Genomic DNA, 25,340 nt, shown 5'->3' on the forward strand with positions numbered 1-25,340 from the left:
AACTTCTGATCTCATGCACAAGACCGCATTGCCGAACGTCAGCCCAGGAACCATGACCCCTTTCCATATTCCTCTCACAACATCATACCTATTGTAATTCCACAGTGCCCTATTTTTCATGACTGCTGCATTCCTGTTACCTTTGGTCGTCACGTATATTTCGTGTTCCCTCAGATACGCGATAGTGTCAGTCGCGAGCGCCACCGCGCGGAGCTCGTTTAAAACTGAAGGCAGGCCAACTCCGCCACAGAACACATACTGGGAGCGCGAGCCATTCCTCAGGCATCTATCTGGAGGAGGCGTTGGGTAGTGTAATGGTGTTCTGTGCCGAAACACTGCCAGTCTAGTAACGTGGGTCGTAGCAGTCACTACCTGGGGGTTCAACAATCGCAGCGCCAGATTTCTCTCTGCTCTCTGGTATTATCATAGTGTAGTTGTTGGTATTACACACACAGTATTACTACTGTGTGAAACTCTATGGCAGATGACAAGTGGGTGTTGTACCGGGATCGGCCCGAATGGAAAGACGTGACGCCTGTCTCCCAAGACGACGGTGAGCGTCCGGTGGTGCGCATCGCATACTCGGAGCAGTTCCTCGATATATTTGACTACTTCCGCGCCGTTTTGCGCTCCAACGAGCGCAGCGAGCGGGCACTGGAGCTGGTCACGGATGCCGCCTCGGTGAACCCGTCCAACTACACGGTGTGGCACTATCGCCGACTCCTGCTCAAGGATCTGGCTGTAGACCTGGCTTCCGAGCTTGGCTACATCCACGCTGTCATCGAGGAGAACCCCAAGAACTATCAGGTACTCGGAAATAACTAATTTGGTGTGATCGAGCGCAAAAACATGGCTCATATATATACCAAAAGCTGTGCACGCTAAATCTGCGACAGCTCTGACGGTACACCGCGACATACCGCCTTGTGTGCGCGATCATTCTTGGCATGACGTCAGCCGAATATGCAGGCCCAAGACGTTGATCAAGTTCGCTTTGGCGAGCACCATCTGAAGTAAAGTGGCGAAGGCTGGCGCTGTTGCTTCTTCACTTCATCGGCGAAAACGAGCGTGTCTCCCTCTGCTCTGGTCTGCGAAGAATGTCATAAATGGACCAGAACTTTCGCTTTTACCTCCCTCTGGCAACCGAATTGAGGTTCAGTACCACGTCTCCGGAGAGTGGTAAGGGCAATAGATGCTAGAGGCAAAAGCACGTAAACATGTGAAATTTTTTAAGCACTCAGATAGACAGTCGTGGTACGACAGTGCTGCCAAACACCTGGAACAATGTTAACATGAAGCTGAGTTTTCGTAACAAACATACAGAAACGGACTTTATGCTGGCAGCAGTCTTGTAAGTAATACTTTAGTGGCTCCGCACTTGACAAAGGCGGTTGCCAGACCAGGAGGTTGCATGAATGCATTGGTCGCACCTGCTTGTCCTAATCCTGAACATATGACTTTCCCATGGGTCCACAACAGACGCTGAATACAGAGACAAACCTCGGCTCATAGGCCTGGCTAACAGAATCGGCTGAGTTATGAAAACAACCTGTACAAAATGGCTAGGTAAGCTTGTGTCAGCAACGATGTCACATCTGGCCTATCACCATCTCATTGCAGAATTTAAAGCTGTACTTGCATGTTTGGCCACTCTGATGCCAGGCATTCTTTAAAATGTCAAGCGTTTCTTATATACTGAACGAGGCTTCTGATGAAAGTATGTGAACACTTTAGGCGATTTCAGTTACAACCTGAACCATTTCTGCTTTACTCGTCATGGTACAAGGGGCGTTTCTAGTCATTTGTTGTGTGTTAATAATATATTTTATGACGTATGTCTAAGATTTGCCGGACTCACTAATTTTGGTGACTAGCGTGAAGAAGCACTCAAGTTTTGCTACAAATATTTGATTTTGCATCCAGAATGTTTCTAGGAAAGGGAAGAACATTTCTGGCACCTTTTATAGTTAAAATGAGCCAAGAAACTAGGTCTGCAGAAAGATAGTCACCGGCAGAATAGTTTCCACTGGAGAGGAGAGACCACAGTTGCGAAGATAATGTTGAGCTGCTGCAGGACTGCACACTTACTTTGATAGCACAACACAATACCGTAAAATCTTTAGCAAGCGCCCGATAGTCTGAGGAGGTTTAAAGTGGGGGGGGGGGGGGGGGGCATGCTTATTTGTGGCTGAAAATTCAAGATGATGGCACAAGACCAGAGGATGCATACCTGTGTTTCTGATGAAATCCTTAATTGAACACAACAGTTTTTCCCTTGTTGGGCAAATACAAGCAGGGAATAAAACTGAAAATGGTGGGAGAGGTCACATATTTAAAATTTCCTGACATGCCCCGCCGCGGTGGTCTAGTGGCTATGGTACTCGGCTGCTGACCCGCAGGGCGCGGGTTCGAGTCCCGGCTGCGGCGGCTGCATTTCAGATGGAGGCGGAAATGTTGTAGGGCCGTGTGCTCAGATTTGGGTGCACGTTAAAGAACCCCAGGTGGTCTAAATTTCCGGAGCCCTCCACTACGGCGTCTCTCATTATCATATAGTGGTTTTGGGACGTTAAACCCCACATATCAATCAATCAAAATTTCCTGACAAAGAGAGAGAGGCACCTGCTTGGGATTTAATGGCAGGGCAGGACTGCTACTGAGAACTACGGCATTAGTTGCCAAGTTCAAATTTTACTTAGCACCAAGTTGGTGTCGCTGTAATTTTCTTATGCAACTGCTGTAGTGCTGATTTTCTCATCGTTCTGAATAATGCCCCTGTGACACGAGCAGCCGCAAACTCTGTTGAACTCCCTCGTCATTACACCAAGGGAGATGCAGTCACCCTTACTTCGCACTAATATATTCGGAAGCATGGTAAGCTGGGCCATTTAATTGCGGAAGAGCGCAACAAAGGGCAAGACACCAAGGATGCACAGACAAGTAGCAACTATTCCTAAGAACAAAGTCATATCAGGGGAATGCCTTTTTTTTTCTTGGTATCTTTAGACTTTTCCCTCTTTATTCTCAGGAATAAAGAATCATTTGATAGCAAGTGTTTTTTTGTGTCTCATCTTTGGTGTCCTTTCTTTCTGCTGCTCCGCCAAGGGGAAACATCCAGTTTTTACATATTTTCTAGATTCAATGCAAGCACTGCCCTGTCCAGCTTGAAAGCTTCCTTCACTGAGAGAGCCCTACACTTAAGCGTAACTGTCACTGTGCACATAGACATCAATAAAGGAAAACCCATATATATGCATCAGAACTACAAGAACTTTTCTATATTGCAATTTTTAGTAGTTGACACTTTAATCTGTACGTATCAAAGCTATTACAAATTCACTAAATTGTAAATAAAAGCAACAAGCATATGTAGTACACTGAAAAAAAAAAAGGAAATCACAGTTGCTCATAAATATTGCATAACTGATTCAGAGTCATTGAAGCTACCTCCGTACCATCTCTGGCAAGTTCATATAGTAGTGTAGGTAATGTGTATCTGAGCATTTGCTTTCCATAAGTCATGTGCCATTTTCAAACTGTCCATATCTCAGGATGGCATGTGTGGTATGCAGGGTCATTCTTTTTCACCAATATATCTAGAAAAAAAATTTTCTTTATTGTTTCCAACTTGTGTTGTCCAAGTAATCTGAAATTGTAAATGTTTTGTATGCTTGCAATTTTTAGCTTTTCGAACATGTCCTTTGAGTGACTTAAGTAAGGGCCGTATGCGTATTGCGCATTTTTAAAGTAAGAGAAGTTTTTAAATATTTTCTTGTGTTGTCCTCTCCCAGACCAGCGCGCCATAGGTCAGAGTAAAGGTTAATATAGCATTGTATAAAATATAGTTGGTTGAAAGAGAGAGGGTAAAGCAATGTCGGCGTCATGAGGCCAATTACCTTGGACAGCTTTTTCAGCCAGTAATTTATGGGATCATCTCAGGACAAGTTACTCAAGAAAAATACGCCTAGTGTTTTGAAAGTGTTCATAACTTCTACTTCAGAATTATTGAGCACTAATTAGGGGGCTGCACAGAATTTGTTTCACAAGTGAAACAAAACAGCCTCAGTTTTACTGATGTTTAGCTTTACATCATTGTTAGTAGCCCACAAATGAATGGAATGAAGTGCTTCATATGACCGGTCCGAAAGACATGCAACGCCCAAGCCAGTAAAAAAGAGACTGGTATCATCGGCATATAGTATATGTTTTGCCGTATGATCAAAGTTAACATGTCGTTAATATAAAGAACGACGACAAAAAGGACCAAGAATGCTCCCCTGTGGTACACTTACATTGAGTGGTTTAATTGCCTTGCCTTTTGAAGTCGTAGGAATCTACTTGTATGGCCCTCTTTCTGTAACGTCGAATGAGAATCGCTGGATTGTTACGGCTGTTCACCACCTTACCCGCTAGGCGTAAACAGCTTCTCTACAATCTGGGACTGCCCCTGAAGTCTTGGATTTCTTCCTCCCCTACATCTTTTTGTGCCATAGAGCCCCACATGATCTCCTGAATGATCGGGGTCTTTCTTTCTTCTGTTGTTAACCAACTTTTGTGCGCGCCCAACACTGTTCACATCTAGTTGCCAGCCATAGATCAACCGATTGACAGAACGCTTCAATCGGATGCTCTCAAACATGATTGCCACGTACATCCATGCCAACCACACAATGCAATCCTGCCTTCCATGACATTCGCTTATAATATGGATGCTCAATGCACTGCCCGCTTTTCTCCATTTTTTCTCATCCATGGTCGCCCGAGTTTTACTGTGGACGTCTCTCTTGTTTCGGCCCCTGCACACTCGACAGCTCCTTTCTGTGAACAGTCTTTATCTCATCTTGAATGCTGGCCCCTCTAAAAAAAACTCGAAAGTCTGGTCCTTGAGGTACCTGATGACCTGTTGTGAATTACACACATGGTAGGGGTCTTTAATTACTAGACTAGAGGGTTATTTCTGCAGGTAACCTCCCAAAGGCCTCTGCCTGGTTTCCCTTTCAGAGACGCAGAGGCATGCAGTGGTTGTTCTGGCTTGATAGTGAAAAAAAAAAATGGATAAAAGCTGTCTAGTTTAGTAATTGAATGTCCCTACCACATCTGTAATTCACAAGTGGTAGTCAGGTACCTCAAAGATCATAATCCTACTCTGTGTCCCTTATCAACGTTGTTTGTTTTTATTACTCTACTTCTCAGAGCACCTTGTTACAGTATGTTGAAGAATGTATAACTAAAGATAACCGGGAATAAGTCTTCGTGAATAAATGTGGCATCAGTGTCACTTGTTTCATGGAACTTTTTCTATTTGGATTCCACTTTTGTGTTGTGGGGTGGGTCTGTTTGTAGACAGTGCACGGGTGTGTGAATAGGTTCAAGGGTTGCCCCGGTTCTCGAAGGTTTTGTGCGAATCGCTTTGAGATATGTGGACGACTGTATAATTTTTCTTTCTGTAAAAAATAGGGAATCGAGCGTGCTATAGGTGCTTTCATAGCACATAGTGGTGCACTTGTAAAGTTCCCCAACACGAATTGTGTTTCTCGGATAATAATATCAGAATATTTCCAAATCACGTTTTCCAGAAATATCAACTATGAAGCTAAACGATGCTTCCAGCCACAAGAAACTGGTAAATATTGCTTCGTCGGCTATAAGTGCGAGCCTATCCAAGTTATGCCTGCATAAGGTGAATGACAGTGTAGACAGACGGGATCGCTTAAATGTGTCTTTTCTTGTAAAAAATTGCTTTAGAAAATAAAACAAAGGCAAGAGAAGCAAGAAAGAGGCTTTAGTTTCTTATTTTCATAATATATTATCACGTGATTACGGATAGAACACAACGTCTGCTGACAGGAGCAGCAGCACTGGACGTCGAGCCGCACCGATCACCATGAACATTAGCCCATCGCCCCGTCTTCTTTGTCACAGTGGCACATACACGCATTGGCATGGCTCAATCTCATTCCATGCCTGTGGCATCACCTCCCTTCCAAAAAATAGTATCGTACTGATGCTCAATGCTGATCAAAAGTGGAAGTAATCACGAACACGCACAAAGACACATGATGAAGTAGTGTCAGGTGGTTTGGGGGTAGTGTGACTTCATCTGTGACACATGAACAATGTCTGCCTGCTGGAAACGTCGAGATCACCGAGCTGTGTCTTCAAGCAGGACTTTGTATTTGACATCATTGAGGCCCCGTAGTACTCTATAAGGACCGAAGTATCAGGGAAGTAACTTTTCCGGGCGGTTCCTTCGGCAAATGGAAATCCACAGCCACACCAGATCATCGGGTTGGCAAATAACTTGACGATTACGAGAGCTGTACCTCTACAATTCTGTGCATTGTTGTTTTCGGATCCGCTCGAGTGCAAGCTTGCGCGCTGTGTCGGTGATACGGATAAAGTCGTTCGCATCAGTAGTAGTATCGGTCATGTCAGGTAAGAGCATGGCAGCCAGCATCGTAATTGCTTCTCAGTCGTGAAGCGATCGGAAAAAAGTGAAACCTGTAGTTTCTTGAACTGCACTGTCGTAAGTGAACTTTGCGCATGGCAAAATGTTATGCCAGTTTTTGAGATCATGGCAGACGTACATGGATAACATGTCAGCGAGCACCTTGTTTAGTCTCTCTGCCAGATCATTGGTTTGTGGATAGTATGCGGCCCTTTTGCGATGAGCGGTTTCACTAAGCCTCATGATGTCTTGCATCAGAAGGGCTGTATAGACTGTTCCATGGTCAGTGACAACAACTGTTGATGCTCCATGGGGGAGGACGATGTTGTTCATGAAAGAATACGCAATCTCATTGGCAGTGCCTCGTTGTAGGGCTTTTGTTTCGCAGTACCTTGTTAAATAGTCAGTAGCGACTATAAACCAGTGATTGCCATCATCTGACTTCGGAAAGGGCCTAAGCAAGTTTATGCCGATTGGTTTAAGTGGTTGTGATGGTGGTGTAACAGGCTTTATTAAACCAGCAGGGCGCACAGGTGGGTCTTTACAGTGGTGGCTATGGTTACACGTTTTAACGTAATGCTTGACATCTTGGGTGAGCTTTGGCCAGCAGTAGTGAGTCCAAATGCATGCAAGGACACGTGCGAATCCTACGGGGCCGGAGGAAGGCTCATCGTTGCATAAAATGTCAGCACATAGCCCTGATGGATCGATGAGCAGGTATTCAGTTGCATAAGGTACGAAGTTATTTTTGTTGAGGATGTTTTTCAGAGACAAAATGGCTCTGAATGTGCTAATGCCCGTGATGGACTCGAGCTGTGGCTGTCAAGGTATTTGATAAGTTGTCCTAGCTCGGAATCATTTTGCTGTTGTTGAGCCAAGTCAGATTCACTGTCCGCGCAAAGAAAACGGCCATCAGTATCATCATCGCTTGATGTCGTTGCAAGGGGAGCGCGTGAAAGGCAATCGGCATGAGTGTGCCCGCAGCCAGACTTGTAGACGACTGTGACATCAAATTATTCAAGACGCAAGCTTCACCTCACGAGGCGCCCTGAAGGGTCTTTGAGATTGGCGACCCAACAGAGGGCATGATGGTCCGTAACGACTCCGAATGTACGGCCATACAGATACGGTTGCAACTTTTATATCGCTCAAATAACAGCAAGGCATTCATTCTTCGTGGTCGAGTACTTAATTTCTGCAGATGACAGAATGCGACTAGCATAAGCTATAAGACGCTCGGCACAGTGTTGCCACTGGATGAGCACTGCACGAAGACCGATGTTGCTTGCGTCAGTGAGCAGTTCGGTAGCGACATCTTCATCAAATTCCCTTAGTAAGGGCTCAGTATGAAGGCACTGTTGAAGCTCGAAAAAAATGGCTCTCTACATCGGACCCCATACAAAAGAAGTATCCTCCTTCGCTAAGCGGGTAAGGGGATCAGCGATGTTAGCGAAGTTCTGCACAAAGCACCTATAGTATCCGCAGAGACCCAAAAATTGGCGCACGTCCCGTTTGTTCGAAGGTGGGGTAAAAGCAGCAAAAGCCATTGTCTTTTCAGGGTCTGGTCGAATGCCATCCTAGTTGACAAGGTGGCCGAGGAACTTCAGTTTCTCGTAACTGAAATGACACTTCTCCAGTTTTAGTGATAGGCCTGCGAATCTAATAACGACGAAGACGTACTGAAGTTGCTTTGAATGTTAGTCAAATTTTCGGGGAAAAACAACCACGTTGTCTAAATAGACGAGGCAGGAATCCCACTTTAGATAGGACAGCACGGTGTCCATCATCTTTTGGAATGTTGCCCGTGCAGAGCACAATCCAAACGATAGCACTTAAATTCGTAGAGGCCGTTGGAGGATATGAACGCTGTTTTTTCCTGTAGCGTTCATCAGTCTCGATCTGCCAGTAGCTGCTGCACAAATCCATTGATGGAAAATATTGGGCATGTCGAAGTTGATCCAGTGAGTCATCTATGTGTGGGAGAGAGTAGACGTCTTTCTTCGTCACTTTGTTGAGTTTCCACTAATCCACGCAAAATCGAAGAGGGCCGTCTTTCATTTTAACGAGTAAGACCGGCGAGGCCTATGGACTGTACGAGGGCTAGATGACGTCATCGTCGAGCATCTGTTTCACCTGAAAACGTACCGCCTCTTGTTATTTTTGCAACACGTGCTGTCGTTTTGCGGCGTGCTGTCGTACAGGCCGTTTGGTAGGGCCCGTTATAATGTGGTTCTTCACGTTTGGGGTCTGTTTGATGTTGGAAATGAATGCAAGGCATCACTGCACGTGCGTAAAATCATGTGTATCCGCTCCTGCTGTGCAGAGGATAGCTGGCAATTCATGTCAACTGTACTGGTCAATGCAGTGTCACATTCGGCAGTAGTGGCAATTGGAGCGATAGTAGAACATGCTTCGTCATCAATGGCCTCGAAGTTCGCGATCCCTGTTCGCTTTGCCAAGTGTTGGTGCTCGTCCCTGAAATTCGTGATCAAAAGCCGAGCCCTCCGACGTTTCGATTGGATGACACAAATTTGCTGAGCCAAGAGCACCGAGACGTTAGTTTCGGCGATACCACTACTATTGTTGTCACAGTCGCCCTCAACAGTTACCAACATAATGGCTCGCGGCGGAAGTGCGATGGTGTCGTCAGCAATTCAAAGTGCTGTGTTCTGCGCAGCTGTATCCTTTTGTCTGGGTGTATAGTCGTCAGAGAATGTTATAAGCAGGTCGCGAAGGTTAATAATGGCTCCATGCTCGTGGAGGAAATCTATTCCGAGAATTATGTTTTGCGAGCATTTGTGCAATACAACGAAGGAAGCAATCTATGTCAACTCATGAATTTGGAGCCATGCGGTGTGAATGGGTGACCTCCTGCAGTCCGGAGGTTGGGTCCATGTCCCCAAGGTGACGTTACCTTTCGCAGTTGTGCGATAAGTTTAGTGCTTATCACGGAATAATCAGCGCTCATGTCTACCAGAGCGGTTACCGGGTGGTTGTCTACAAGAACAGAGATGCGAGCAGAGACACGTTTGTCGTCGATGGCATACGTCGGCGAAAGGATGTCGTCGGATGTCGGCAGGCAGTTCGGGGAAGGGTCTTGTAATGGTCGATCAACAGTGGCCTTACCCTCAGAGGTCGCTGTTCTTAGTTTCCCCGGTGCAGGCTCGCGAACCGAGGGGATTGTCCTGCAAGAATGTCCGCAAAGGTCGATTGTTGACATGGTGACGTGGAGTCCCGTGGAGACGGTGAGCAAGATTGGTGACGCGGAAGGGTTGGGGACTGCTGGCTTTCCAAGTACTCGGCGATAGCATGGGGCCGCTCACCATTGCTGGCATTTCTGGGTCGACGAGCATCCGGACGAAAGCCAGGAAGACCCATGTGCCGGTATGCGCAGTCATGGTAGATGTGACCTGGTTCACCGCAGTGATAACGGAGAGGCCGGTTGTCTGAAGCACGCCACACACTGGATTTCCGTACAAGTGGTGGGTTGCCATACTGTGGTGGTCCTGAGTAGAACGACGGCACCGTCTGCAGGGTAGATGGACGGGACAGATAGCCCAACGCTGGTGCAGGAGTTAGTAACGCTTCAGCGTACATTAATAGCGGAGCTACGGCTGGACGCGGGGCCATCATAGGTTAGACTTCGGCTGAGCGCAGAGCTATCATGGGTTGTACCAGCTGCCAGAACTCTTCGTGGACGACATCTGTTAGAGCAGCAACATCGGGCTGAAAAGACACCGCGTGGAGCTTTTGCATCTCTTCGTGCACAATACTGCGCACGAGCTTGGTGAGGTCTCTTATAGTCGTGACATCAGGCGTTGCCAGGGTCGATGACACCGATGAAAGACTGCCAGGACGCTCATACTGAGACGAACGTTGCGTTAGCATTCTCTCCATCGTTGTGGCTTCGTGGAGGAAATACGCTACAGTGCTGGTAGGGTTGGGCCCTAGTCCTGCGAACAACTGCTCTTTCACTCCCCACATCACTAGGCGAACTTTATTCTCTTCCATCATTGAGGAGTCGGCTCGCCTGAACAGTAGCGACATGTCCTCAATGAACATGGCAACTCTCGTTCGTGCTGATTTTGGGAATTGAGGAGACGTTCCGCTTGCTCCTTTTGGTCAGAGCTTTTGAAGGTATTCTACAACTGGGTGCAAAACTCTAGCCAGGTTATCAAACTGCTTCGTGGTTTCGAACCAAGTGCGCACAGAGTCCTCAAGGTAAAAGTAGACACGCCGAAGGGCTTTCGGTGCATGTTCCACTCGTTGACATTGGCGCAACGGTTGCAGTCGTCAAGCTAGTGTCAACGAGTGCAACGAGCCGAATCAATCACCATGAACCCCATCGCCTAGTCTTCGTCATTGTCACAATCGCACATAAGCGCATTGGCATGGCTCAATCACGTTCCATGCCCAAGTAATATCTCATGGCTTGAAGGATCGAAATATGGTGTAGATGTGGTTTTATCAGCCTCGTGCAAAGTGGGTCGGATTTGCAGGTTTACGGATGAACGTCTCAGTGGAATGTAAATAAGTTGGGCATGTGCCGTAAAACATGCAAATAAATTAAAATTATAAATGAGTGTGGTGTACAGCCTTTCTTTAACGGGTGGTCGCAGTTATATAGGACAAACTGGACCTTGCATAAATAAAAGGTTCTGAGAGCATAAGAAGGATTTATGCAAAGGGATAAGTTCTAAGCTTGTAATGCTCTCTAAAAATTACGGGTGCGAGCCTCAATTTCAGGCTAAAAGTGTGTTGAGAGCCATAAGGACAAATGAAGATGCGAAATCGCTGCAGCGTATTGCTTGGTCTACGGACTGCAGTATGTACTAAACAAATGAAAAAAATATTAGGAAATTTGATGACAAATGCGCGGCCAGCCTTTGTTGCATTGCATGAAAAATAATTTGTGCTTTTGGATAAAGGTTAGCTTGTTATCACTCTGCCTTCGTTTTTATCACCCCGAACTATGTCTTAGTACTCACATTCGCTTGTTGAAAGATTTTACCTGTTACGGTCGGTTATATGAACTTGTGTGCTGTGAAAAATAAGATCAGTTGGTAGTCAGCGCTCGTGTTGTTCCTTTTTGAAGCTTTCCTTTCAGCATCTTCGTGCTCACGCTGCAACCCCTATTAGTATCCGTTCTCATTTTAGTTCTCCTTCGCCAATGCGCTTATACTGTACAGCCTAAAAACTTTGAGGTACGGTGCATTTCCAGCTCATGCGGATCTCTTACAGAGACATCGTAATTATAAGTGCTCGCAATTACAAGTTGCATATCTACTGCGCACACACATGCAAAAAACAAAAAAGCACATTTCATCATACAAGTGTGCACAATGCCTTGTATACACCTTCACCTGACATTTACAGATCAGTGGAAGATCATGTAAAAGTGCAAAACTATTTTTTTCTCTCCTCATGCAAGCCGTGCCAACAGCCCGGCAGCCTTTCCAACCGACAGCGGCGAGTGTGGAGGTGGAGTGGGCCATGCCCACTTCTAAAATTACGCTCTCTTCGTGCGATTAGAACGACCAGAGAGAAATCTGCTGGTGCACAAGCTTGGAGGCCATGGCTTCACAAAAAAAGGATCTGGAGTTTTCACACTCTTATACACCAGAACTGACATACTAATTAAATACAGTTAATCCCTTGACCCATCGAATCATGGAGCCCCTGATATTTTTTTTTTTGTGGGGAGTGGCCTCTTTCATTTCTTTTTCTACCCTACTTTTGCAATAACACTCATGAAGTTGCAGTATTAAAAAAATAAAAGACAGACAAGTTAACTACAGCGAGCAGTATGCAAAGCCGTTCATTTCATTTGTTTAAGAAAAGCTCCAGTGTGGTTTGACCCCGTCTACTTTTAAAAGATTTTATGCAGGATGTCTAAGTTTGAATGCTGCACAAAAGACAGACTTTATTATTAGCAGCGCATGCTGCAGTGGGTTTTCGGATTTCGCACAGGAAGCGTGGTGTCCCGGTATGTAAGTGTGTCTGGTCTGAGCTTCTATGCTACGGCAACAATACCTGTTAAGTAGCTTGTCAAAAGTTAATACATACTCTCCCATTACCGCAAATTTCATGGAGCATGGGTTAAATTTCGGGCACAAAGAAGCAGTTAATAACTCTTTCGGAACTAAAAGAAAAGCATGCAAAAGTCGCTGAAAACTTTTTTTCTGTCAATTTTTATAGTTTTTGTTTTTTCTCAAATGAAATCGTATCATTCTTTCTATTCACTGGAGTTCTTTTACTTCACTAATCGTGCAAGAAAAGATAGCTTAAAGGTGGCTTCACGGCATGGCAATATAAAGAAAAATGCTAATAAAGGAAAGTCATGACACAAATGTCCCAAGTGAGGCTATGTAGTGTCAAGAAACAAAAGTATGACGAGTACCGTCCTTATTGCTTTTGCGTGAGACCACTTGTTGGGGATGATTGGCCATTTTGTTATAAAATATCATGACTTTACTCATTGATGGTCACGAGAGTGTGAAACTTGGCTCATCATTCATGAAGTGAGACCCTGATAATTTTGTCGACAAAACATGACAACAGGCAGTTCTCCGCACAGCAAACCTCTTGTTTGTACAGAAAGCTTAGACATGATCAGAATAGTTATTTTGAATAGTTTATGATGAAGTACATAAAAGAGGTAGGCAGGTTGTGTGTGCTTCCAGTATATTGTAACTAATGCCTCTGGGAAGGCCAGAGTCGCTTACATTTGTGAAGTCAATATTTTTTTTGTGACCCGAGCTGCCAAGAAACTTGAGACTGTCTGCAGAAAAGCGAAGTGCAGTGGCCTCATTTTTTTTAATTTTAGGTAGGTGTTCTGGTTACCAGCACTGGAGTTCGTGCTGACACGTTGCGCTGCCTTGGCGGCCTTGTTGCGATACGGCTAGTAGGACGGTGATGGCTACCGCGGCTGAATGCGGGGAAGTGCGCCCCCCCCCCCCCCCAAAATGCGGAAAACAAAGGTACTAGTGACGTACAGCGCCACACAGAAAAGGCGTATCACCCAAACATCTTTTACTCATTCCCGCCGAGGCCATACGAGAAACAGCGGGGACAACGCTGGATCTGTAGAACACAACAAAACTTTGGTATGTCACATAAAGGCTTTGGTATGTCAAATCGTGCTTCGAATTGTGCATTTAATTTCCATAAAATGTCACATACATGGTTCTAAACATGTAAGCAAGAAGGCAATACTGAAACGGATCAAGTAAGCAAAGCCATTCACCACCTTTTGCGCACATAGTATCTTGCAAACGCAAGGCACAAGAGCCTTTTATGCCTAGCTCCAAAAAGATTCTCAATGAGCTTCTTTACTAACGTGTCAGGTTTAGACGGCCGACCTGAAGCTTCTAATCGGTCTGTTGATGACGGCCAGTCGGCATAATTTACCCAAAGTACGTCTCTGCGATGTGTGCGATTTCCCCTCGCGCTAACCTTGCGAGTCCGGTTAGACGTGGACACCTCCCACTACGCTGTCAGCTACGAAGATGAATACTGATTGGATGGACACGGTTCGAAGCACCACATCGCAAAACAAAACGGCTTCTTACCTGCACCCGCTACGAGAGCTGTAGCCACCTGTTTGTTATCTGCTGTTAGTACTTATACAAACGGTGCACGTGTGCCTAGAATAAATAGGTGTAGCCTGTTGTTTTTCTCGCATCTTTGTACGAATAAGATACAGTTCCTTTCTATGCTTAATTAATATATTCCATATTGAGTGTTTACACTTATCTCACTTATTTTTCCCTTATTTATTCTGATGATTTATTACATGTTTTATCTGATATGTTTCTATTCAGCAAGCGTGTATATCAAGATAAGGTGGCACATGTGCCTTTATTCGCAATTTTGGTTTCCGGCCTCTATCAAGCTGCAGACCGCAGCTTTTAGCCCTGAAATCTATTCCGAATGTATTTGAAAAATTAAAAAAATTTGAATACAATGTTTGTAATACCAAGATGAAAAGCGCAATTGAATCAAATCTGTATTTCACACATGTGTAAATATAAATGTGGCTGCGGAGAAGGGAAAAAAAGCCGCTCAGGTGCGGCTTGACGTAGCTCCTTACCTTCCACACATATCGGTATCACACTGTATCTTACGATCAGTGAGTTGACTTATTGTACACCTCTGAGTTGATGAACTACGACAACTTTATCTACTGATTATGCACGAGTGTTCTGCTTCTAACACTGTTCAAAACATTGAAAACAAAAGCGCGAAACGAAATGGCATCTCGCTATGAGTTAAGATGTCATGAAAGCTGTAATTGCAGATTACATAAAAGACGGTCAGATGAGCTTCCACTTGGCCAAATCAGTTAGGTTGAGATAATAATTATCAATGAAAGCAACAAAACAATGTGCAGCAGCACACCAAGCTGAGCTCTTTCATGTACAATTCCAACACACACTTACCTGTACATTTTTGTTGTACGATGCTTGTTAGGCTTGAGAGCGGCATTTGCCTCGGAATGTGAGTTGCTGCAGCAGTTTTCTCCACACCGTAATCATAATTTTCTACGCAGAGCTTACATCCTTTTGGCAGCACACTGCCGCAAAAGTAATCTTTCACGAACACGACACTGCTGAAGCTGTACTGAAAGTTTACCAGTGGCATCACTGCTCGTTCGCTACACCAGTCTGCTCTTCAGTCGCAGCTCCTGATCTGTTGCTAAGAACAATGTGCATAATCATGAAGTTCTGTGCTGTAAATTTTGCAGAAACAAAAAAATCACGGCAGAAGAGGTGACATAGCTCATAACATGTCGTGCATCGGTTCGTAAGCCTTTCAACGGGACCCAGTTGCCCTGTTCTACGAGGACTTTTCAAGCTACTCGTTTGGTGGGGCCACGTGTGAATTTTGGACACGTCACCTGGGCTGGGCTGGTTTTCTATTGCACATACTGCTCCAGCTTGATGATTTATGCTTGAAACGGTGGGACAGCTTCCAAAAAGTTGTTCTGCTGCTTCATAAGCTATGCCGAATAGGCCTCAGTCAATAACGTCACAAGAATAACTTATTTCCAACCATGATCATAAGACCTTTTCCTATGAGCTCCTAAATGTTTCCCATCAGGCATGCAAACTTGCTATGCCACCAAAACCTCCCTTGTAGTGGCCTGCGTGCCCTAAACAGCACAGTAATGAGCCACACATTTCCAGAATGGTAACGAAGAGATGCGATGACTGGTGTTGTTGTCCACTCATATCTCTAAGATATATTTGCGTACAACTCAAATTTTGGTGTTTAGGCATACAATCTTATATATTCTTACGTGCACCCGAAAGTTTCCAGGGATGTGATGATCGCAAGAGCAGTGTTCTTCCTGTCCCTGCTTGCCCTCCCTTTGCTGGCAACTTTGACAAGGAAAGGAACTTGTCCAACTGTCCGGGCACCCTTGTTTGATGAGCGACTTCATGTGCTGAACCAGCAAAAGTATGTGGCAGCCATTAGTTTTCCAAAAGAAAGGGCCAAGTGACATTCACTGGGATAAAAGTGTTGTGGCTGGTTGGAGGTCAAATGAGTTTGACATGAGAGGGCATATGTGGCTGGGAAAAAAAAGTTATTCAAAAGTCACGCATTTCGTGATGCCAGCTAGCAGAAATTGTCTGTTCCACACTTGTCATCATGGTGTGCTGGCTGACCCTTTCAGGTTTAAATGCAGATACAGATGAACCCCTTTATAAGAAGCACTGATGTAAGAGACAAATGAGCATAAGAGACACCCGCGTGCCTGCATCAAAAAGTAGTTCATCAGTAGATGCGTATATGGTACTGTTATGACCGCCCTTCTGGTTTGGCTCTGCTTGAATGCGGGCGACATTGCGGCTGAGCCTACCCTCATTCATTATGGGTCAGCGCTCCCAGAGATGCACCAAGAGTGGCGGCAACACAAAAGTCATTCTTCGAATCATCTAGGGCCATCGGCACCTCTCATAAAATCCTTTGAACACGCCTGAACAACTGATGAATTAGGAAGAGCTGTTGATCGTCAAGGTGACTTGCTTTGTACGTAAAGGTGCCCCAGACAATGAGCCAAGCATCTTAGATTCGCGTTCCTGTGCATTTCCCATGGTCTGCCTGGTGCTGCACACTCTTTACTGCAACGGATTACCAAGTTGATTTGCATGTAGGGCTCAACGTTTTCACGTTGTGTTGTTTCATGCACGTTGTGCAGTGTTTTCTCCCTCGCCATAGGACGAACGGGCGTGCATCTTCCCTCTTTCCTGGGTTGGGAAGGGGGTGGCATTTTATCTTTCCCTTTTGGGGCCAGAGGTGAAGATGACAATTTTCATTGGACTGTCCTGGCTTCTATTGTCTTTTCCTGCAGGGAATCCTGGGATGACCATGGCATGAAACGCAAGCGCCGAGATGCTCCCTAAAAGCTCCCAGAGGCACCTATCAAGCTTCCACCGAAAGCTTCCATGATGCTGCCCCGATCATGTAGTAACAGGCTACCTGTAAATAATTTAAATAAAAATTACTGTTAGCAGCTTTGGGCTTCCCTCCTCAACATCCCCTTGAGACATCGGCTAGCTCCAGTCCTCTGGGTAGACCCCCGACCACATCAGTATCCTGCCTATAAGAGACACTTCATGTAAAAGACAAGAATTGCTCCCTGGTGCATGTCTCTGATTAAGGAGTTCAACTATATATTACGCCATGAAAAGTGGACAGGGGCATGTCGAAGGTCGCGTGTTTGGTCCCTGCCAGTGGAAAGTCATGTTTTCGTGCACTTTAGCTTCCCCACATTTGCGCCATGAATACCACCATCTATACTTTTCTCGGCTTTTTTAGTCCTCATTTTTCAAAAGTTGTGTAGCAAATGCCTTGATGAACCACAATAGTAGGGAGATGGCGCCAGTGTAGTCCAGCTCTACATGGGCATGAGATGTGACTTGCTGGCTCATGACAAGAAGGATGCGGTGTGTTGATGCAGGTGTGGCACCACCGTCGCGTCGTGGTCGAGTGGCTCCAGGATGGCTCTCGGGAGAAGGCCTTCACGGAGGCCATCCTGAACATGGACCCCAAGAACTACCACGCCTGGCAGCACCGCCAGTGGGCCGTGGCCGAGTTTGGGCTGTGGGACCGAGAGCTGGACTTCACCACGCAGCTGCTCAGCAACGACGTGCGCAACAACTCGGCCTGGAACCAGCGCTTCTTTGTCATCAGCCACACGGTAGTATTATAGCGCAGAATAATGCATACCTGCCAAGTCTCCCGGATTGGCCGAGAGACTCCCGGATTTCGGCCGTTTTTTCCGGTTGTACGATTGTCATGAAAATCTCCCGGGAATCGAAATTTCTGTGCCTGATCTGGCTCCATTGACAAAAAAGCAGCCAAATCCGCTCCAGGCTTTTCCAACCTACCCCATTTTATTATAAATGAGTATAAGAGACGTTCATGTAAACGTACAGTATAATCTCAGTGATGCGAAACCACGGCAGATACGAATTATTAAATTCCCCAGCCAAATTTTACTATGTTCATTGGGCCTCAATTCGAATGTTCCGAACACATTTCCTAATCGCGGCGGGTGATACGAACTTTAGTACGGAAACCGTCCAATGAAGGCCGACAGCAGCGCACTCGAGGCTTCGAAAGTACACGTGCGACCGGCGCACTACAGTGCGTGTGATTGTCGTTGCGACAACCGCTGAGAACAAAACCGTGGTCGCTCTTGACAAGATTGTATGGCGACGACGTAACTGAGAGAACCCCGAAAGTGTACGCTCAACCAGTCAAAGCAAGGCTGCTTTCTGCAAACTCTGCGGACAAACCTGCGGCAGATGCTATCGTAGATGGCATAAAACGACTTAGTTTTGAAGGCGCGTGCGTAGCCAAGTGCATGGGGATTGTAAAATGAACTACCGCTTGCTGCAGCCGCTGCACACAAAACCGCGGTCGCGGCGACGCGATAGCGATCTACGAGCTCCGAGGGCATGCAGTGGTAGGTTAAATGCAGTAAATACGTAAACAAATAAAAAAAAAGTTACAGTTTCGTCGTAAGGGCGAAGCAATAAATGCGACAGCAACAACTTGGCATGTAACGCTGAGAACGGCAAGCATATCGAAACGTGCAGCGCGCTGCTCACACACAAATGACGCACGAAAATGATACTCGCAGGACGAGAGAGAACTGACAGCGTTTACCGCTCAACATGAAACGTGCTGTTTAAACAAAAACGATGTACGGTACGTAATCGCAGGTACAGATGAGAACGAACTAACAAGTGTCCCATTTGTTATACCTCACTATGTATGAAAAGCACGCTGTTTTCGCAAAAGGGGCCTGTGCAGAGACAGAAGGGACATTTGTGGACCCAGGAACGAACGCTTTCGTTTCAGTGAAAGCCGAAGGCACACGATTCCTATACCAAAGGATAAGCGCGCGCGCACAGGCATCCATCCATGGGGCAAAGTACACGTGATAGAGAAGTACGTGTCGGCGCATCGTGACGAGCTTGGCGCCGAGCGCGGGCGGCTTTTTGCACGCGACCTTTTGCACGCTGCATTTTCAAGACCCGCATGGGTCTTGAAAATGCAGTGTGCATGCTGTAGTTTGCATAAGGGAGTTTGTGATGTGCCACACCATATTTTCGTCCCCTGAGCTGGGGGTGTATATGCACATGCTCTATATTTATTACTGATGATTTACATGTCACTGAAAAAATCAGCGTTCAGTATGTCTAAGAGGTGACAATGTTATCTATTCAAGCCATGCACGAACATAGAAAACTTTGCATGCCAGTACAAAAGTAATTTCATAAACACATCATTTTATAGAGCTATTCTTTCACCTACCTGTATTGCTAAGTGAGATTCTAAGTCTCCATTTTGATTTCTGAAGGCCCCCGCTCGTAGCCATCCAGTGGCTACGAGCGGGGGCCTTGAACTGGCCTTGAACTGAACTGGCTGGCTAACTGACTGAACTGACTGACTGAACTGACTGACTGAACTGACTGACTGAACTGACTGACTGTGACTGACTGAACTGACTGACTGACAGCTGTCGCGCTTGTCGTTGTTGATTGACCAAGTACTCTGGATGTTAGGTTGAAAAACTGTTTATTGATCAAGCTGACGCGTGCCGACGTATGTTTCTTCCATGACAAACGTATCAAAAAGGAGCACCAGGGCCATCGGGTGAATTTTCTTGTTGTATTTCTTCAGTGGAGGACACGCCCGCCACTTGTAGCGCCACACGCGGTGGTTTAAGGCGTCGTCATCTGGAAACACCTCGTTGTTTGAGAGCACAATGACGGGTGTCCTGGAGATGGTCTGGTCAGCAGTGTACTTGACAGCCACCGAGTCTACGTCACCACCAAAAATTTTTTTGACAGTGTCGAAAGCGGATGACTCACAGTTTGGCTCGTTCCATACCAGGATGCGACGGCCCACAGTGTCCTGTAGTGGAAAGCTAGTGTAGCGGTTAAAGTTGCAAATGGTACTGCGGTTGATGTAAAACGTAAGAACAGGATCGAAAAAAAAGTTTTTGCCTGCACTCGGAGGGGACACAATTTCCGTGCAATTTTTTTTGGGGGATCGCCTTCTCGACCAGGCTGTACAAGTTGTTGACAAAGGCCGACACTTCCTCGTGGATGCTGTGAAACTGAAAGTTTAAAAGTTCCATCACGGCATCAAACGACGCGGGCACATTCATGTAAAAGGTAGCGAGGTCGCCATGTGGGGCGTCAAAGAGTGGCTGCGTGTTCTTGTACATTTCAATGAAGTCGAGGGTGGAGTACGAACACATCTCATCATTAAACACTTGGATGGCTCGTTGAAGGCGCTTGTCGTCCAGGCGAATAAACTGAAAGACCGGGTCCGCCAGCCACTTGGGGGTGTGCACAATGTTGCTCAACGGCGATACGGGGTTTTCGCGTAGCCAGTCGTAGATGGATTCTTCCGACGCTCCTTTTGCACGTTTTCGGCACTTTGTACCCTTTCTTGCGCATACTTTGTCAGCGTCTGCACCGCTCGTCTGACCTCCATGGGCGCCGTCACATGCAACTGAATGCGGAAGTTTCGGGTGCAGTATTTGCAAAACTCGGCCGGGCTCGTGTCCAGGACCTTGGAATTGTCCCAAAACTTTATTTCTAATGTCGCGACCCCAATCGCTTCCTCCCACTTTAAGGTATTTCAACAGTCGGGGCTGACTATTGAGATTGGACGAGATTGTAGAGGCCCCATGCGCTGGCGTTTGTAGACGAAATTGACGAGCGATTTGGTCGTCTGACGAAGCCAGCGAAAATAACACATCGGCATGTGCCGTTGCTCCAGCTGCAGTTGTGTAGGACGTGGACGTGTGGTAGAGAGGTTCCTCGTGTGTGGAGTGCGACGGCTGCGACTCCGTACTGGGTGGGTCCTTGTTCGAATCTTCTGACAATGTCATTACAAATTGTCTGAGCTTCTGCGTCGTCTCGAGCGGGAAACACATCGTGCACAAGCTTTCTTCGTTTTGGAACTGAGTGTAACTGCAATGCCCAGCGTGGAGGGGATTGTAAACTTTTTCCATCTCCTCTAGACCCTGATCCTGGTTCGGGCACGTTTGAATTTGATACTTCTCCCACGTCTCGATCAGACTCCGCAAGTGTCGCCATGGTTTCATTAATGTCATAGGCACGGTTCTCGTGGCTCGAACCAATAAACTCTGTAGTTTGTCCCTGGGAATATAGACGGCGTCACCAAAAAGCACTTCCAATTGGTAATATAGCGGTACCTCGTCTTCTTGTTCATCATGCTGACGTTTACGTGATTCTGCCATGGTCTCTATTCAAAGAGCAAAAAAGCAACAATTCAGGGTATAGTATAATTAAGTAAAAAAAGTGTCTTACCGAAGGCGTCTTTAGTGTCCGCTTGAGGTCCTCCTGAGTGGACAGCCGGTTGGCGACTGCGTTTTTTGAGCTACTAAAGACCCCTTTATATACCTCTCGTGGTGGCCTTGGAAGCCACCGCGCTTGCAGGAAAGTCTTGTGCAACTACTACTTAAGGGGAGATGCTACTCGAAAAACGATTTTCTTTAATAAGAGTCTGAATTTAACACAAATGGGCATGCTAATAGAGCTTTTTCTCCTTTTTTCAAATATGTCATTTATTTTCATGTAGATTGCTTGGTTTTCTTTCTGCAGGTCAGATACTGCAAAATTATGGCCACTGTTATGCAAGAATTCTGACCTATAAAAATTTGAGATAAAGCATGCAGATATAGCTGACTATGATCCTTTGGAACTGTAGAGTGCAAAAAACTATATAAATGTTGTGTGTAAAAAGGTGAAATACAATAATAAAATAGAAAAATTTACTATGACTCTAGTTGCCAAGGGCTTTCAATGTTATGTATTTTTTGAAAAACATAATCAAGCAGCACTGACAATCTGAATAGATACTTGCACTCTATGGGCCTTCATCATGCTATGTGCAAAATTTCATAGAGGTATGACAATTCTAAGTATACGAACTAGCGTGTATAAGAAGCACAGATCACACAAAACTGCAAAAGGAGAAAAACGCATTTGAAAGTTTGAAACCTTTTTTTTTTTTTATCACAGAGTTGTTAGAAATGCATAATCTTTGGCCATAATGTTCAACAGAACTTTGAAAAGCACTGCAAGTTACTAGAACTGTCCTGCAGCATAGGTTGTGCCTTCACGGTCCTTGCGAGCACTTTCTTCTAGCCGTGCCCTTTTCACTCCACGACGACGGTGGGCCCTTGCTTCTGCTGTCAGACGCTCGGACATTCTCTTGATGCGCCTCGCATCGCGGGAATCACTGAAAGTAACTAGATCTCTAGATGGCAGTATGTTGAGCTCTTCCAGGATGTGCTCGAAAGTAGCATGACCCTTGTTGAACCACAGGAGTGCCATAGCTGCGGCAGTCTCGACAACCGTTCGGGAGACAAACTTAGTCTTGGGGCAAAGTAGCCAAATTTTGCTGTTCAGGGATTCCGATGCATTCTGGGTTTTCCCTTTGATGCATCGAGCAAGGAGCTTCTCATCCGTTAGCCGCTTATAAATGGGCGACACAGCCAATCCCTGTGCTTTTGTCAGGAGAGGTGTGTGGCGTGGTGCAGGTTCACCAAGTGCTTCAGCGCGTTGGTGTTTGCACCACGACTCTGTTCCTGCAGGGCAAAACTTGTGGCTGCCAGCATTGTCAGTAGAGCATGAGTGGAAGTACGAAGCCCATACTGCAGTGTACATATACCGTACACTCCCCCTGTTGCTTGTTATGGCAATCTGATAGTATGTTTGGAGCTTCTGAATGGCTGGCTCTTTCATTTGCTGCCCTCGTAGTAATGGCACATGCAACTTCCGTAGCGCGGTGCCAAGTCTCTTGGCCACATGATTAGTGCAGTCTTCTTTTTCTATATTGACAGCACCATAGACTTTTGACTCTGCAACTGCACTATATGCTTTGCTGTCACCCTCACTCAAGAATGACATGAAATGCAGTAGGGTGTCATAAGTCAATGTTCTCTGCCAAATGCGCATTGCAGCCTCCGTTTCCATGGCATGGGAGGAACAGTCTGCATTTTTTTCACAGACTGGGCCATGGAATGCCTGCCACACTTCCTCGTCTGGGCCCATATCCTTGTGCCTACTGCATGTCAGGCAGTAATTTGATATGACCTCGAAGTCTAAGCAGAGGCCAGTATCTAAGGAGATAACTGTGCCAATCCCGTTGTGGCTTTTGTGGCCTCTCTTCTGCCAAGTGCCGTCGAACATAACAGCCACATCAGTTTCGCCTGCTACTTCTTTCGTCAACTCTCTGGATCGGCGCAAGTTTTCACTCTTAGCTGCCATGGCAGCGATGTGCACCTTCTTTGCTATCGAAAAAAATCCTCGGTGGTGCATTGGCTTTGGGAGTCCAATAATGGAGCAAAATCTCGACAATTGCGCATGCCCAATGCCGACAGCGCGTGCAGCCACCACCGCCTTCACATTTACAGCGAAACTATCTCGGGAGCTCCCACTGTCATACTGTTGGCTCACTCGGCTGCTGCCGTCCGCCGTAACACGCAGTGACGTATAGGAGTACGAAAGAAGTGGGCATTGGAGTGGGCATTGGATCGCAGCAGTGTGCCGGCGGCTGACAACCCCCTTTGTCTTTTTGTTCAGCTGGCTGCAATCCTTGGAACGTGCCCTGCTGCCTGCGCGGATCGACTGCGACTGCCTCCTGAGATCGACGCATGTCCCTTGTTTGACTCGTCACCTTGCGTCGACCATGATTGGCCGCCTTACGCAACATTGAAACCCTACTACGCAGAAGCCAGTGTGACATCGTCATCAAGGCAGACGGACCATATAACCGGCTGGCGGAACCCTTCGCCCTTCAGTGGGCATTGGATCGCAGCAGTGATGCCGGCGGCTGACAACCCCCTTTGTCTTTTTGTTCAGCTGGCTGCAATCCTTGGAACGGGCCCTGCTACCTGCGCGGATCGACTGCGACTGCCTCCTGAGATCGACGCATGTCCCTTGTTTGACTCGTCACCTTGCGTCGACCATGGTTGGCCGCCTTACGCAACATTGAAACCCTACTACGCAGAAGAAGCCAGTGTGACATCGTCATCAAGGCAGACGGACCATATAACCGGCTGGTGGAACCCTTCACCCTTCAGTGGGCATTGGATCGCAGCAGTGATGCCGGCGGCTGACAACCCCCTTTGTCTTTTTGTTCAGGTTGGTCCCGCCCCACCCCTTTTTTCTAAACGCTCAAACAACCTCTTTCTGCTGCTGTTCCCATGCCCAAGTGTTCTTATCTGCTCCGTTGTGGAGTGTGTTTTTGTTGCTAAGATGTTGTTGGTCAGTGGAGACGTCGAGCTCAACCCTGGTCCCCCGAAACAAGACCCTAGCAAACAGAGCAGTGACGTTCTTCTGGCTATTCAAGATTTAACAAAACACCTTGACCAACGGCATGACACCCTCATTAAATCCATAGACGAAGTGAAAGAAAACCAAAAGTTACTTGAGTCCAAAGTGTTAGATTTGACCACTCGGCTAACTGATCTAGAAAAACGAGTCGATTCGTGTGAAGAATTTCTAGACGGCTCTCACGTGCAGGAAATGATAGCCACCGCCGTTCGAAGTGAACAGGCTTCGCTCCGAGCACGTCTGGATGAGTTCGAGGATAGGTCTCATCGTGAGAACCTGATTTTCTACAGAATTGAAGATTCAGCGTCAGAAACTTGGGCCGATTCTGAAGAAAAGGTCCGATTGATTCTTACCTCTACGTTAAACTTGCAGCTACCCGACGATGCTATCGTGCGTGCTCACAGGCTAGGAACGTTTTCGCGGCATAAAACTAGGCCCGTGATAGCACGTTTCACTTCTTCCAAAACTAAAGATAGTGTTTTGTCTCAGAAGTCTAAGTTTCGTGACACAAATACATCAATCTGTGAGGATTTCTGCAAGGCTACACGCGCCACCCGGAAAAAACTAATCGACTTCACCAAGTCGACTGGTCACAAATTTTCTCTTAAGGGGGGACGCGGCCTTTGAAAACCGAAAAATCGCGAAAAAGTCGATTTTTGGCAAACCACATATTCGGGCAGTATGTGTCATAAACTACCTTTTCTGTAAATATCAACGTCTAATTCATCGCGAAACCATTTGAAATAAAGTTTAGAACATGCCGCGGCGGCCCTCGAGCGGCGCGCGAGCGCTCAAAATACCCCAACTTGGCGTGATCGCAGTTTCTCGACCGCTCGACGGAGCGCCGCCATTTTGGTGTTGTTTTGTTTGTGAATTCTTGCTCTTTCTTTCCCCGCCACCTGCGTCGCCGGCGGCAGCGCAGGAGAGGAGCAAGCCGCTCATGATTGGAGGGCTCGCGAGAGCTTTCAAGTTTCCCGCGGCTGAGGCGCGCAGCTGGG

At 46.4% G+C, this 25,340-nt stretch overlaps 1 protein-coding gene and 1 pseudogene across 2 annotated transcripts in view; one reads left to right on the forward strand and one right to left on the reverse strand.

Moving 5' to 3' along the window:
• Window positions 1-277: 277 nt before the first annotated feature.
• Window positions 278-25,340, forward strand: part of Fnta (farnesyl transferase alpha) — a 97,792-nt gene continuing 72,729 nt past the window's right edge. Inside the window, exons 1-2 of one of the 2 annotated variants that reach the window (XM_075882831.1) lie at window positions 278-807; window positions 17,412-17,651. In XM_075882831.1, coding sequence (XP_075738946.1) covers window positions 478-807; window positions 17,412-17,651 — 570 coding nt within the window. In that variant the 5' untranslated portion in view covers window positions 278-477. The remainder of the gene's footprint in view (window positions 808-17,411; window positions 17,652-25,340) is intronic. The other variant, XM_037432363.2, reaches the window with a different exon arrangement.
• LOC119181182 (uncharacterized) lies at window positions 19,524-20,912 on the reverse strand (annotated as a pseudogene).

The sequence above is a fragment of the Rhipicephalus microplus genome, unplaced genomic scaffold (genome assembly GCF_043290135.1).
Source record: "Rhipicephalus microplus isolate Deutch F79 unplaced genomic scaffold, USDA_Rmic scaffold_14, whole genome shotgun sequence".
Classification (NCBI taxonomy): Eukaryota; Metazoa; Arthropoda; class Arachnida; order Ixodida; family Ixodidae; genus Rhipicephalus; species Rhipicephalus microplus.